The 14,128-nt window shown below is 53.6% G+C and overlaps 1 protein-coding gene across 3 annotated transcripts in view; it reads right to left on the bottom strand.

Annotated features, from left to right (window-relative positions):
* Positions 1-4,556: 4,556 nt before the first annotated feature.
* The window catches only part of ST3GAL4 (ST3 beta-galactoside alpha-2,3-sialyltransferase 4), a 46,470-nt gene continuing 36,898 nt past the window's right edge, over positions 4,557-14,128 (bottom strand). For all 3 annotated transcript variants that reach the window (XM_044943558.1, XM_025286387.2, XM_025286389.2), the window contains exons 2-11: positions 13,744-13,816; positions 13,357-13,441; positions 12,845-12,925; positions 12,549-12,646; positions 12,287-12,347; positions 11,503-11,598; positions 11,228-11,417; positions 10,459-10,602; positions 5,475-5,618; positions 4,557-5,212 (exon numbers count right to left, since the gene is read on the bottom strand). In XM_044943558.1, coding sequence (XP_044799493.1) covers positions 5,126-5,212; positions 5,475-5,618; positions 10,459-10,602; positions 11,228-11,417; positions 11,503-11,598; positions 12,287-12,347; positions 12,549-12,646; positions 12,845-12,925; positions 13,357-13,441; positions 13,744-13,816 — 1,059 coding nt within the window. In that variant the 3' untranslated portion in view covers positions 4,557-5,125. The remainder of the gene's footprint in view (positions 5,213-5,474; positions 5,619-10,458; positions 10,603-11,227; positions 11,418-11,502; positions 11,599-12,286; positions 12,348-12,548; positions 12,647-12,844; positions 12,926-13,356; positions 13,442-13,743; positions 13,817-14,128) is intronic.

The following is a 14,128-nucleotide window of genomic DNA, read 5'->3' as shown; positions in this document are numbered from 1 at the left end:
CTGTCTTCTTTGGAGTGACTCTAAAGTACTAAGATTCAAAGACAAGGTATGTGAAGTTTCAAGAAACAGGTCTTCTTAGGGAGAATTGGGGTCTTATTAACTAGACCTTACCTGAAATCTACTCCTCCTTATACAAGACTAGGAGTGCCACTCAGAATAAAAGCTGAATATAGGGATTTATCCCTGCGAAGGTCATCCTCCATTAAGCAAACACAGGTTCAAGGGAACTAGGTTCAAGATACCATCTTCATCACCTTTGTAAAGAAATTAAAGGGCCAGGGCCTTGCTGCCCAAGGATTAGAAGATAAATTCACAACACTAGTGGGGTCTGCACTTGGGAGAAATACTGAATGGAGAAGGCATTAGTGACAAAGTGATACAGATAAAGATTCAGGGCTTCTACAGCAGAATTTTCAAATGAGAATTTCCTATCTGACTTTTAATTAAAATTGTCTCTAGCTCTCTTGCCATACAGGGCTACAAGTGGAACAGAAATGTACAGAAAAAAAAGCACAGAACTGGAAAGAATCTCCCTACCAGACTGTAACTTGTCCTCTTGTTGATATTTTTCTTTAGGAGAGAAACACATTTTTAGGCAAGTGAAGACACTCCTTAAGCGTTAAAGTTGGTGAGGTACATAAATGATGTTTTAGGAAACTTCAGAATAATAGTTCTGGAGCAGCTTAGTTAAGTAATTCCAACTTCAACTCCCTGGGGTGATTCCTATCATTCCCTCCACCAGTTCTATTCTGCCAGTCTTGCAAGATTCTTGAGAGGAAACAGTGTCTCTGTTGAGGGGTGCAGTACTTTAAATTGGTCTTCTCAGGAAAGTTGAAATCTGGCTCCCAAAGTAGTTTTTCCTAAAGCCTTTTGTCAAATCCTCTGTGCTAACCCTCCTATACAGGACTGCAGTCTCCCCAGCTTGCTCTCAGCTGCCTGCATTCCCTTTACTTGAAGAGGGGGGCCCCCAATACATTAGGGCCCCCCCCAAATCTGTCATCTAATAAGACCTAAGGTTCATCTCCCTGCCTCAATTCTCAAGTGCAGAATCCCCATAAACTCTAACAAGAGAGTTCAAGTCACTAAGAAAGATCTGGTCAGGAAAACAGTCTATTAACTACTGACATACACACACAGATCCCTCCTCAAACTCAAGTTGGAAAGATTTCCTGGAATCACGTCCGGTACAAAACCAAGGAAATGCTCAAAACTAACAAATAATTTTCTGAAGCTATAATTAAGACATCAAAACAGATGGTTTGGGGGGAGCTTACCAACTATTAAGATGTGCTTCTCAACCTTTGTTTAGCAAGCTGCCCTGGTAGGCTGCCTGCCATGGAAATGTTGTTGTTCAGCCCTCAGACCCCGCAGACTCTTTCCAACCCCATGGACTGCAGCACACCAGGCTTCCTTGTCCTTCACTATCTCCTGGAGTTTGCTCAAACTCATGTCCATAGAAACAGATAATGCCACCCAAAAAACACCTTTCTCCAAAAGCACCTGAGAGTGTCTGATTTCAACTTGAAAACCATTGCCAGAGAGCAGTTTGAACTCACAGTTCTTTGCTGTTTTCTGCGAAGCCTGCATTTGAGTCCTCTTACCAGCCTCTTACCTTCCTCTGCTGAGCTTGTTGGTGACTTGAAGACAAACACTTTTCTGTAACTAGCCCTACCTGGACATACGTTTGACCTTCCAGATGGACCTCACCTGTTTCATATGCTTTCAGGTATTCTCCATCATGCAAAAAGTAGCTTTCCAGTCTAACATTGACATCATACTTTACAGTCGACCCGATGTTTTTCCAGACATATTCCCACTAGATCCTTAAAACCTCCTTGTGGGACAGGCATGCGTAATCACTATTTTACAGGTCACGTGACAGAGCACGGTTTTGTGTGTGTGAGCTTACACCTAACTGCCTCACAGACAAAACCGCTTCGGAGTTCAAACTTTTCGCAGGCTGCTGGCCAGTCTCTGGGGGAAGGCAATTGGATGTATTCATATCCTCGGAAAATGTCAATAAAAACCCGAAGTGCTCAGCACTTTCGCTTGATGTGAATACAGAACATCATTTCGACGTGATGACGGACTAAAGACCCAGGCTCTGTCTTGCCCAGCTAGGAGGTGGAGCTGGTTGTTCCGCCTCTTCTCCGGCCTCTGTGGCGGAGAGATGGGGCGCAAGGTCTACACCGCACTGGGCGGATCTCCTCCGATGGCCTGCAGCCCGAGTCTGTGTCACCCCCGCCCCAGCGGTGACATCAACGTAGGTCACATGAGCCAGCCCCGGCGGGAGTTCAGACAAGCCCCCTGGAAAAAACCGTGGTTCGCCTGCAAACCGGGCAGACAGACGGGCGCGGGCTCAGCGGCCGCTGCCAGGCCCGGAGCCGGTTGCCAGGGAGGCGCCCGCCTCTCAGCACCCCGGGATGCCCCCGGGCGCACCGCTCTAGGGCGTCGCTCTGCCTGGGCGGCCCCTGCCCCGCGATAGCGGGGCCGACGACGCGTGCGCTGCATCCAGCCTCCGCCCCCGCCCGCGGGACAAAACCGCGCCTGCGCGTAATTAACGCGGCTTAAGGGCACCGGGGATTAGCCTGGGTTTTTCACGCAGTCTGTTGAGTTGGAAGAGGCCCTTGAGATTATCCTGTAGTCTAGACGACCAGGGCAGTGGTTGCGGGTGCTTGTTAAAATTCCAGATTCCTGGGCTCCATCCCCAGAGGCCTGGGTAAAACCCGAGAATCTGCATTCTTAAATCACACCCAGATGATTCAGCACAGGTGGTCCTCATTGGCTGGACCCTCCCTCCTATTTCAAGGAATGTAGGAATTGGAGCACAGACGTGAAGTGATCAGCCCAAGGTCGTACAGAATTAAGTGGCAAGGCCGGTGGAGGACCCACCTTTGTGGGTCGGCAGTCAAGTGCTTTCCCTCTGCCTTGCCCTGCGTCTCTCCTGCCTCCTTTTCCGGGCAGGTGGGTTGGCGGGCAGTTCATCCGCATTGGTCAGGCTAACTGAAGAATGGCGGGCCCTTTCTCAGAACTCAAAAGAGCCCCAGCCATCAACTCCTCATCAAAGCTCCACTGTCTGTGCTGGGACCCCTGGTGCTGCCTCTGTCCACCTGCGATTGGGGTACCCTGGAGAACGCTGAGCCCACGCCCCCACCCAGGGAGCAATGGCCAGTTTGGGGGGTATACACAGCCCCTTCCCATACACACTCCTGTGTGGATGTAATCATGGAGGACTGTCTGTGTGTAGGCATCACACGCTTCATGCAAAAATGTAAATCACTCCCATGTCTACATGTGTGTGTGTGTGTGGAGTTTGGGGGAGGGGGGTGATATGAGTTTGGTTTCTGGCTCGAGTTTAGGCACATCCAGTAACAGGCAGTGGCCCCAATCCAGGACAGCTGGATCATACGTGCTGACAGCCACTTTCAATGGCCTGCATGGGGAACTGAACACTCCCATGCAAACCCTCACAAGCAACAGCTGGAAATGCACCAAGAATAAGCGGAGCTGAGGTTCCTGCACACACTGAAGCCCGGCGGGGTCAGCAAGGCTCCCCAGGACAAAGCCTGGAGACAAAGCTGGCCCATGTGGAGGAGAAAGCAGGGGGCCTGGGGCTGCGGCCCTATTTGCTCTCACCCCTGGGGGGACAGCAGCTAGCAGAGGGGTTCTGCCAGGTTTCTGAGAGAGTAAGTCCATCCCCTGCCATGGTCCTCTGCTCCTCCGAAATCTCTGCCCCTCCTTATCTGTCCTGTCCCAGCCTCACCGTCTCAAAACCTCAAGGCTGCAACTCTTTCCGAGAAAGCCAGGAACACAGCTGTGAGTCCCTTCCCTCTGGGGGAGGTCCGGCTCTCCCTCCTGGCTCCAGATGTAAAGGCACAGCTGGGAGAGTGGCAGGAAGCCCACTTGGCAGCTTAGTAGGGTCTGGGAAGATGGGAAAGAAAGCCGGGCAGAGACCGGCAGACAGCAGGGCTATCACGATTATAAAAACCTGGGCCGCGGGGAGAAGGGGTGGAGGACAAAAGCATTCCATCATTCCATCGCCTGGCCCATCGACTGCTCACAGGCCTTGCCAAGCCCTCAGACAACACCCGTGCCCTGCCCATCCCAATTCTGGCTGCCTGGGCCCCTGGCAGGACTTTCTGTAAACTCCATTTTATGATTCCCACTTAATCTGAGAAGGAAACTTGGCTTTCTTTGTCTGTCTCCACCCTTGTCCTCAAACACACACCTTCCAACATGTGATTCTGGAAATAAGGCTGGTGAGGGAGAGGGAGGGGAATGAGGGTGCTGCCCCTCCTGCCTCTGGAGAGTAAACCAGGATGCAGAGCCAGGCTAGGTGTCCAGCAGACAGGGCCGTCTGGGCACCAGTCACTTGCCTGCTATGCCAGGGTGACAGTTCATGACTTGGCACCACCCAAGCATCATATTCAGTAAACAATGACTTCCCAAATAACCCTGGCCGTCCTGCCCACTACCGGGCGAGGGGGCCCACCACTGTGGCCCGCTCCCCATCCACGTCTTCTTCAATCCGAAAGGACAAAGAGTATCACAGCTGCTTCTGTTTTAGGAAAAATAGTTTAATAATTTGTAACCTATTTTAGGTCACTTGCACCATGGAGCCCCTGCGCCAGTGCTCTTCCCAAGCCTGCTGGGAGGGAGCAGCCCCTCTGTGGGGGGGTGGGGCACCACCCACTTCAGACGCCCCACCCTCCTGGGAGGCCCGCTCTGGGCCTAGGCCGTAGTGGGTGCATCACTTCTGTCTGTGACAAAAGTGAGCAGAACACTGTCATATGCCCCCTCTTCTGGATGCCATGGGGCCAGCCCACAGCACATTCCTACCCCTTAATTAAATAGCCCCTTAAATAATCTCCCGGCACTGGCAGAGAGGGGATGCCACAGAAGCAAGCCCCCGTGCCCAGGCGCAGCCCCTCCTCCCAGGGCCTCCACCCTGACTCCATCTGGCCTCCACCAGAGCAGCCAGGGGCACGGCCTCGTCTTAGACCTGGCCCCCTCCCCACACAGGAGAAGGTGAGTCCAAGCCGGCCATGCTGGCACCCGGCACCCCCAGAGGCACGGACCGGGGCCGCTCAGCAGGGTGAGCCGATGGGAACAGCCCTTGCCCGAGTCAGAAGTAAGTGAGGTTCTTGACCGCTCCGATCTCCAGCATCCGCTTGATGGCCAGGGCCTCCTGGGAGACATTGTGGCCTGACCACTGTGGAGACAGCCAAGGAAGCAAACTGAGGAACTTCTAAGCAGCTCTCTGGCCCTCCCGTGACCCCACGCCCAGGAGCTCTGTTCCCCAGGCTGGCTCTCGTAAGGAAGACAGAATACGGAGGATGCTGGCCTGGGAGTCCAGATGCCGCTCTCTGTGTGACTCACAGGTGAGCCATCTCTGGGCCCCCAGCACCACCCTCACTCACTCCATGTCCCCAGGCCAGCTGGCTCCACCCAGTTCACCAGCAGGGACCACTTACCATCATGGACTTGAGTGTGATATACTCATAGTAGTGAATGGATTGCTTCTTCTGGTGGGCGTCTGGGTAGCCGAAGCCAGCAATGTGTACCAGGTCACAGAGGTGGAGGGCCAGGGTGATGGCCAGCAGCCCTGTGGTGGGCTTCTGAGGGGTAAGGGGTGGGCAAGGTATTAGAGGGAGCCAGAGTCTTTCAGCACCTCTAGGCCACCGCTCTGCAACAGAACCTTCTAGGATCATGGAAATGTTCATCATCTGTGCTGTCCTATATGGCAGCGACGAGCCACGTGGGGTTCATGCAGCTAAGGAACTGAACTTTTTATTTGATTCAATTCTAATTAAATTTTAAATAGCCTCCTGTGGGGAATTCCCTGGTGGTCCAGTGGTTAGGACTCTGACTGAGCTTTCACTGCCAAGAGCTTGGGTTTGATTCCTGGTCGAGGAACTAAGATCCCACAAGCCATGGGACACAGCCAAAAAAAAAAAAAAAAAAAGACAAAAAATAGCCACATGTGGCTCATGACTACCAAATGGCACGCTAAAGCTGTGCTTAGTCACTCAGTTGTGTCCAACTCTTTGCAACCCCGAGGACTGTAGCCCACTAGGCTCCTCTGTCCATAGGGATTCTCTAGGCAAGAATACTGGAGTGGGTTGCCATGCCCTCTGCCAGGGGATCTTTTCAACCCAGGGATCAAACCCAGGTGCCCACATTGCAGGCAGATTCTTTACCGTCTAAGCCACCGGGAAAGCCCAAGAACACTGGAGTGGGTAGCCTAGCCCTTCTCCAGGGGCTCTTCCCGACCCAGGAATCGAACCAGGGTCTCCTGCATTGCAGGTGGTTTCTTTACCAGCCGAGCTACCAGGGCAGCCCTACCATATGGCATAATACAGCTTAATACCTCTGGGGAGGGATGTATTAAGACCTTTGGGGATGATTACAGAATGATGGTAGTGACAACAATAATAATAGAATCTGTGACTTTCACACCACTTGCTATGTGCCAGACAGCATGTTATCTTACCCCCATGTCATCTCATCTGTGTGTGCTTGCTCAGTTGCACCTGACTCTTTGTGACCCCACGGACTGCAGCCCACCAGGCTCCTCTGTTCATGGGATTCTCCAGGCAAGACGACTGGAGCGGGTTGCCATTTCCTCCTCCAGGGGATCCTCCCAACCCAGAGATCAAACCCACATTTCCTGCTTTGGCAGATGGATTCTTTACCACTGCACCACCTCTCATCCAGTCCTCACAAAAACACTTTGAGATCGATACTTTTACTAGCCCCATTGTATACAGCTGGGAAACTGAGGCTTAGAACTGTTAAACAAGTCTCTCCAGGAGTTCTAGGTTCTGCTCTCCTTTCTGGAGAACCTTACCTCTCCCGGAAGCCCCGGGGCGCTCACACTCCTGGGCTGTGTGCCCTTCATGAGGGTGGGCTCTGCCTTCCATAAAGTGGGGTTGGCAGTACCCCCCCCACCCCCCACCGTAGGGGCTGCTATGAAGATCTCAGTTTCTCCATCTGCCCCTAATTCATCCACGGGGATGTGCCACCTGATAGCCTAACCTCACACATCCTCTTTCTTGGCTGGGATGACCTGCCTTCCAGCCCACCTCAGTGCCCACTCCCATTGACAAGCCACTCCCCGAAACTTGTCAGACCCCGCGAGGCCGGGTATTCCCCAGGGCCCCTTTCTGAGCTCTCCTATCTGTCACTTCCTGCCCCAGCCTTCCCTTTCAACTCTGTTGCTTTTACCTCCATTGTGTTATCTCAACCCGTTCAGACCTCTGCCAAACCACACATTCATCACCTTCTAGCAGCTCTGCCTGGACGTGGGCTTTTTAAACTAGTCAAACTCTCCTCTCCCCCTGTATTCCTGTCGTTGTTAAACATATTACCATCCACCCAGTCGTGCTGGAAACCTGGAACTATCATACAGCCCTCAATTTCACCTTAAAATCAATGCTGCTGCTGCTAAGTCGCTTCAGTCGTGTCCGACTCTGTGCGACCCCCACCAGGCTCCCCCGTCCCTGGGATTCTCCAGGCAAGAACACTGGAATGGGTTGCCATTGCCTTCTCCGAAAATCAATGCTATAGCAGGAGAATTCTAAGATGACCACCAATGACCCTTGCCCTTGAGAGTGTGTGTAACCTACGAAAATGATGAGATATATTACTCTGAGTTAGATTGCTTCATATGGCACAGAGGACCGGAAGATAGACAATCCTGGTGGGCTTGACCTCCTCTCATGAGCTTTTACATCCTGGTCTAGAGGTCAGCAGTGGAGGAAGTCGGACATGTGAAACAAAAGAAGGATTTATCACGCATTGCTGGCCTAAAGATAGAGGGGGCCGGACAGCAAGGTATGTGGGCAGCTCTTAACAGGCGGAGGGTGTCACCCCAGGCTGAAAGCCAGCCAGGAAATGGGGACTTCGGTCCTGCAACCACAAGGAACCAAATTCTTCCAACAATAGAAATAAACTTGGAAGTGGATTGCCCCCTCTGAGCCTCTAGACAAGAATGCAGTCAGACTGCCAACTTGATTTCAGCCTTGTATATTCTAACCAGAGAATCCAGCCATGCTGTATTGGACGTCTGACCTCCAGAACTATGAGTCAATACATGGGTGTTGTTTTAAGCCGCTAAACTGTGGTCATCTGTTAGGCAGTGACAGGAAACCAACATGGATGTCGGGTCCATCCATTTCTTCTTCCTTCTGCTAGAAGCCAGGTTCTGGTCCTCATCTCCCTCTAGCCTTCACCCTCTGCCATCAGGGGCATAAAATTCCTCCTTGCTGTCCCCCATCCACCTCCACGAGCACTAGAACTCAGTGCCAGGGGCGCTGCTTGGTCTTGCCTAATGAAATACCTTTCCCCAAGTGTCTGCTCCCTGGGCCCCATGACCCCTTAAGGCCCAACTCTGGTCTCACCTTTTCTGATGGTACCTCTCCGGACAGCCCCAAGCAGAGGTCTACGCCTCCTCCAAGACCCCACAGCACTTGGAACAACTCTCTGCCAGAGCATCTTACCACTCCAGGTTGCAACCTGTGTGTTTATTCTGCTAGGCTGAGTTTCCTTAGTGCAAAGAGCATGTCTTATTCCCTGTGTATTCAAAATTGGGGCCTGGTGCTAAGCAGTCACGAAAGCAGGCATTCAACACAGGAAGTTGAATCATAATAGATATTCAGTAAAAAATAAAATCATAGGGAGTTCTCTGGTGGCCGATGGCCTAGTGGTTAGGAGTCCAGCTTTCACTGCCATGCATGCGTGCTACGTCGATTCAGTCGTGTCCAACTCTTCACTACCCCATGGACTGTATGTAGCCCACAAGGCTCCTCTGTCCATGGGATTGTCCAGGCAAGAATAACCAGAGTGAGTTGCCTTTTCCTCCTCCAGGGGATCTTCCCAACCCAGGGATCAAACCCACATCTTTTATATCTCCTACACTGGCAGATGGGTTCTTTACCACTGATGCCATGGATTCAATCCCTGCTCAGGAAACAGATCTCGCAAGCCGTGTGGCACAGCAAAAAAAAAAAAAGAATAAAATCATTTATACAAAATTTGGCTAATATTTATTGAGCATTCACAGTGTTCCAATCTTGATGATAAGCACATTACATAATTATGTTTTTAAATCCCAGAATGGCTATTGGAAAGGTCAGTACTGATAATTTCCCCACCACTCAGATAAGAAAAAGCCTCTAAGTGGTTGACTAGCCCAAGGCCATACAGCAGGCAGCACCTTGAGTCCTTTCTCTGATAGTTACCTCTGTCTCCTACCCCACACAACCCGAGGGCTCAAAGACATGAGGAAGTACCTGCTTGAGATGCTACCTAGTATGACGAAGCCCGTCAGCCAGAGACCACTAGAGAGCCAAAACCAAAACCATAACTTGCGGATGCACCCTGCCTCCCCAGACTGCCACACCTAGCAAACCACGGTACACAGGCCCATCTGCAATTCTAACTCCCTTAGACCAAAATGTTCCAAGATCAGATCACAGATAAAGTGATCAAATAGTAATGGAAGGATCTGGGCTGGGCTCCATGTTCATTTGGGCTGGGCTCCAAAAATAAGACTACTGACTGTCCGGAATTCCCTGGCTGACCAGTGGTTAGGCCTCTACAGTTTCACTGCTGGGGGTATAGGTTCATGCTTGGTTGGGAACTAAAATCCCACAAGCCACATAGTCAAAAAAAAAAAAAAAAAAAAAACTACTGCCTGTCCCAGTAAATCCCCAGTGTACAGATTCTGATCAGTGCCTGCCAAAACCATCCTCTAACTCTAGCCCCCAAGCCGTAAAAACACCCTTCCCTGATGCCCCACTTTGGCGACGCCTCTGGGCATCTCAAGAATCCGCACTCTTGGGCTACCCTGGTGGCTCAGTGATGAAGAATCCACCTGCCAATGCAGGAGACACAAGTTTAATTCCCGGTCCGGGAAGATCCCACATGCCTCGCCACAACTAAGCCCGTGTGCCACGGTCACCAAGCCTGTCCTCTAGAGCCTGGGAATTGCGACTACTGAGCCCACGTGCCTCAACTACTGAAGCCCAAACACCCTAGAGCCTGTGCTCTGCAAAAAGAGGAGCCACCAGATGAGAAGCCTAGGCACCATGACTGGACAGTAGCCCCCTGCTCACCACAATGAGAAAAGCCCACGCAGCAACAAAGACCCAGCACAGCCAAAAATAAATAAAAGTATACAGTTAAAAAAAATTAAAAACTTGCCATTTGTTCTTTTAAAGAAAAACAAAGAAAGAGTACGAACTCTGCCTTGCTGTAAACATCAGTGCAGCAGCCTCATTACAGACAGGTGTGTGCCTGGGGCCTGTGTTATTCAGACGCATGCCGCCCTCTCCACTGGTATTCTCCCTTCGTCTGGGGTCCTCCGGACCTCCCCAAGCCTCTGGAAGTCCCACCTGCTTCCCACCCAGGACCCCAGCCCTCTGGCCTCCCCATCCGTCCGCAACCCCTCATCACCTGCTTAATCTTGTGTGGCTGGTGTATCGGCAGGCTCAGCAGTTTGTCGGCTGCGATCTCCATGTAGAAGGGATTGAGAATTCGAATCTGTTTGGGGTTGACATCCCAGATGAGAGGAGGCTGTTTCCAGAAGCCCTTTCGCACCTAGGCGGGTGGGGACGGAAGGCGAGAGGGGAGTGGGTTGAAACCTGCTTCTCGAGTCCGGCCGCTGGGCTCCTCCAGGGAAAGGGGTCCATGTGGGGATGGCATGGAATCCTCACGAGTGCAGGGTGAGGGGTGGGAGTTGGAACCAGAGGGGAGGAGCAGGGCGAGAGGGGAGTGGGGCAGTCCCCGTGGGAGGCCAGGTGACATGGTGTGGAGAGCATGGGGTCTAAGCCTTGCTCACTCCCAGTGACATCCACACAGGTAGAAGAGGCTAGGTCAACATCTGGCAGAAAACGGTCAGTTGGACAGTTCAACATTCAACCGATGGCAAAGGGAGAGAGTGGACTTTCTGGGGTGTGTCCACCTAGAAGGACAGAGATCTCGACTTTTCTAACCTGCCCGCACCTGGAGATGCCTACAGACTGGTCCCTCTGCTCCCAGGCTTCTCACTGGGGCGCCCTGGGCTGCCGTTGCCTGCATGCTGTGGCAGAACACTGAGCTCACGCCTCGCCCTCACTGGCTCCTGAGGATCTCGGGCACACGTGACAGAGCCGGAGGGCCCGAGTCCGGGCAGCGTTCCCCCACCGCAGGCCGAGACCGCTCCGCTCCCAGTCTCCCCACGTACTCGCTTCTTATCACTCAGGATGCTCTCGATCCAGTGGAAGTCCATGGCCTTGAAAGCCACCAGGACGAGGAGTGTGTCAGGGTTGTCCTCCACTTTGGGGTTGAAGTGGGCGGATTCAGGGTAGAAGAGACGCATGGTGGTCTTGGAGCCCACGTCCTGCTCATAGCCAGCCACAGGGGCGCTGTTTAACCTGGGAGGCGGGGAGGAGGATGCCCGTCACCCTGAGCTCCGCTGGTCTGTTCCCAGACAGAAGAGGGAAGGGCAGCCATACAGACCTGATGACCACGTCGTACTTGTTGATGGCCTCCCCCAGCGAGCTGTTGCGCAGCCGATGCCCGTTCCCCACCACCACGCAGCGGCGGCACTTCAGGCTGCCATGGGAACAGGGTGATGAGACCCGGAAGGAGCCCCTGCTGCGGCTTCACCTTGCTCTCCTGCCCCCGTCTGCCCCAGGCCCCCTCAGCCCCTGCTTCCCATGGACAATGCAGACGCCAAGTCGCTTCAGTTGTGTCCAACTCTGTGCAAGCCCATGGACTGTAGCCCGCCAGGCTCCTCTGTCCATGGGATTCTCCAGGCAAGAACACTGGAGTGGGCGGCCATGCCCTCCTCCAGGGGATCTTCCTGACCCAGGGATGGAATCCGTGTCTTTTAAGTCTCCTGCATCGGCAGGCAGGTTCTTTACCACTAGCACCACCTGGGAAGCCCCCTACATGGACCAGGCATCTCCAAAGAGTTCTGCTCCTGGTCATGCTGACTCTGCAGCCCTGGGCTTTCAAGGAAGAGGAAGCTGAGCAGAGCATAGGAGAGAGAGGAGGAGAGGAGGGAAGATGCCTGGGAAGGACTGTGAAGCAATCCCATTTCAGAGTCCCTGACTGCCCCTAAGGCTGGCCTGTTACCACGGCAATACCCTCAGCAACCTCTGCCCACCCTAGCAACATGATACCCAGGCTCAGTTGCCATAGGGACCGGTGTCCCCACCTCCCTGGAGACAGGCAGGCTCACTGGGAGGTGCTGGACCATGACTGTTTCTCACTGAGGCAGAAAGGCGTGTCTCCTTACCTCTGGATGCTCTCTGGGATGGAGTAGCTGGTGATGGCTAGCACCCGGAGGAGCAGATCTTCTGCAAAAGGACCAGATTTGACAGGGCTGATCACAACAGCAACCTCTCCAAAGGCTGCCAGCCCTTCCTCCCCTGACCCCAATGTCTGAGCCTGGCTGAGAACTTGGGTGCTGGGATCGTGGGTAGCAAAGACTGAGAAGTAGTGTGGCCAAGGTGAGGCCACCATTCCCACCCACCCCGCTCCCCAAGGCAGGCACTTACCACTCCCCTTGGTCCCATAGGGCAGCTCATAGAGAGATGGGGTCTTGACCCAGAAATAATCTTTAAGCTGCAGGAAGAAAGGCTGTTCCCGGGAGTAGCTGTGCAGAGGTGAAGGCAGGGAGGGGATGAGAAAGTGATTAATCTTGATGCCAGAAACAGGGTCAGACCACAGACTAACATCATGTATACACGTCCAAGGCCTCCCCCGCCCTCACTGGCTTCACCTGACCCATGTCCTCCAGCATGGTTTCCTCCTCCTAGCTGTACTCAGCCCACCCCCACCCTCACTCACGTACTTGCCAAAGAGCTTGGAGACCATCTTCTCCGCCTCACCCTGGAGGCATGGCTCCTTCTTCCCTGGGACGGGAAAATAAAAGCTGGAGACAGAAAAGAAGAGGAGATAGGAGCTCCAGTCAGACCTCCCAGGCCTGGGCCTGTGTTCCAGGCAGCCCCCACCTCCTCCCAGGGCATGAAGGCTCCAAGGCCCTGGGGAGTGACTCACAAGGTGGAATCATCTCAGCCCAAGTCCCACCCTGAAGCCAAATCACTGCGAACCCAGCTCTTCCTTCTCCTAAACCCCTTGGGTAAGAGACCTGGGGACCCATCCCAGACCTTACCTCCCCAAACCCTCCCAACCACGCTCACAGAAAGATTCTGAGCTAATAGGGTAAGGGAGAGGCCACCCCCTGGCTCTCTGAACCCTCCTCCCTACCACTAGGTCCCCACTCCATGACACTCCATCCCTGAGCCCCCTTCCTAAAAAAAACAAAACGAAAAACCCACAGAAGAACATGAAAGATGGACTCACAGTTCAATGTACTTGTCCTCTCGAGAGATAGAGTACCACACCATGACAGCCAGGAACAGAGCCAACATGGCCAGGAGCTTCCAGCCTGCGGGGTGAATGCACACAAGAGCTGGAGGCAGGAACAGGCAGGCACAGCCCCAGGCCACCTGCCACACCTGCCCTGCCTGGGGCTCCCGCAACCCCAGCTCAGAGCAGGCCCCTGCTGGGCCATAGTTCTCTGGCTCGGGGCTTGGACCTGAGCATGTCTGCCATCCTTCAAGAGGAAGAGAGGTGCCCCCAGCTCCATATCTGCCCTTCCACAACCCCCGGAGGGGTGGAGGGAAGATGCTGAAGACTGCCTCCGGGGAGCCCATCCCTGAGGGTGGGGAGCTCATGGCGAACACTCACGGGACTTGCTGATCATGTTTCTCAGGTGCCAGGGTTCCTGGGGAGAGTTGTCATCCCGGCTGCCTCGGGCCACCTAGGAGGCAGGAGTCACAAGTGTGCGGTCAGCGTCATGAACGCTCTGGCCTCGGCACCGGACCAGGGCACACCCACAGCCTGCCATCCAGGGAGCAGCCCTCCTCACTCTGGATGTCCCCCTAACCCCTCAAAGGCGACCTCAGGGGTCCAGAGGGATCCTATGCCCCAGAAAGGGAAACCACATCCCACTGCTCACAGATTCCATCCCAGGCCAGACCGGCCCACCCCAGCTTCCCAGGCGCGGCTCCCCTCACTGTCCTCTCCCTTGGTTTGACCTCAGAAGGTTCAGCTCTAGGAAACAGATGTACAT

Source organism: Bubalus bubalis, chromosome 5, assembly GCF_019923935.1.
Source record: "Bubalus bubalis isolate 160015118507 breed Murrah chromosome 5, NDDB_SH_1, whole genome shotgun sequence".
In the NCBI taxonomy this organism is placed as follows: Eukaryota; Metazoa; Chordata; class Mammalia; order Artiodactyla; family Bovidae; genus Bubalus; species Bubalus bubalis.
The sequence above is the reverse complement of the archived record's forward strand: the minus strand, read 5'-3'. Positions and strand labels throughout refer to the sequence as shown.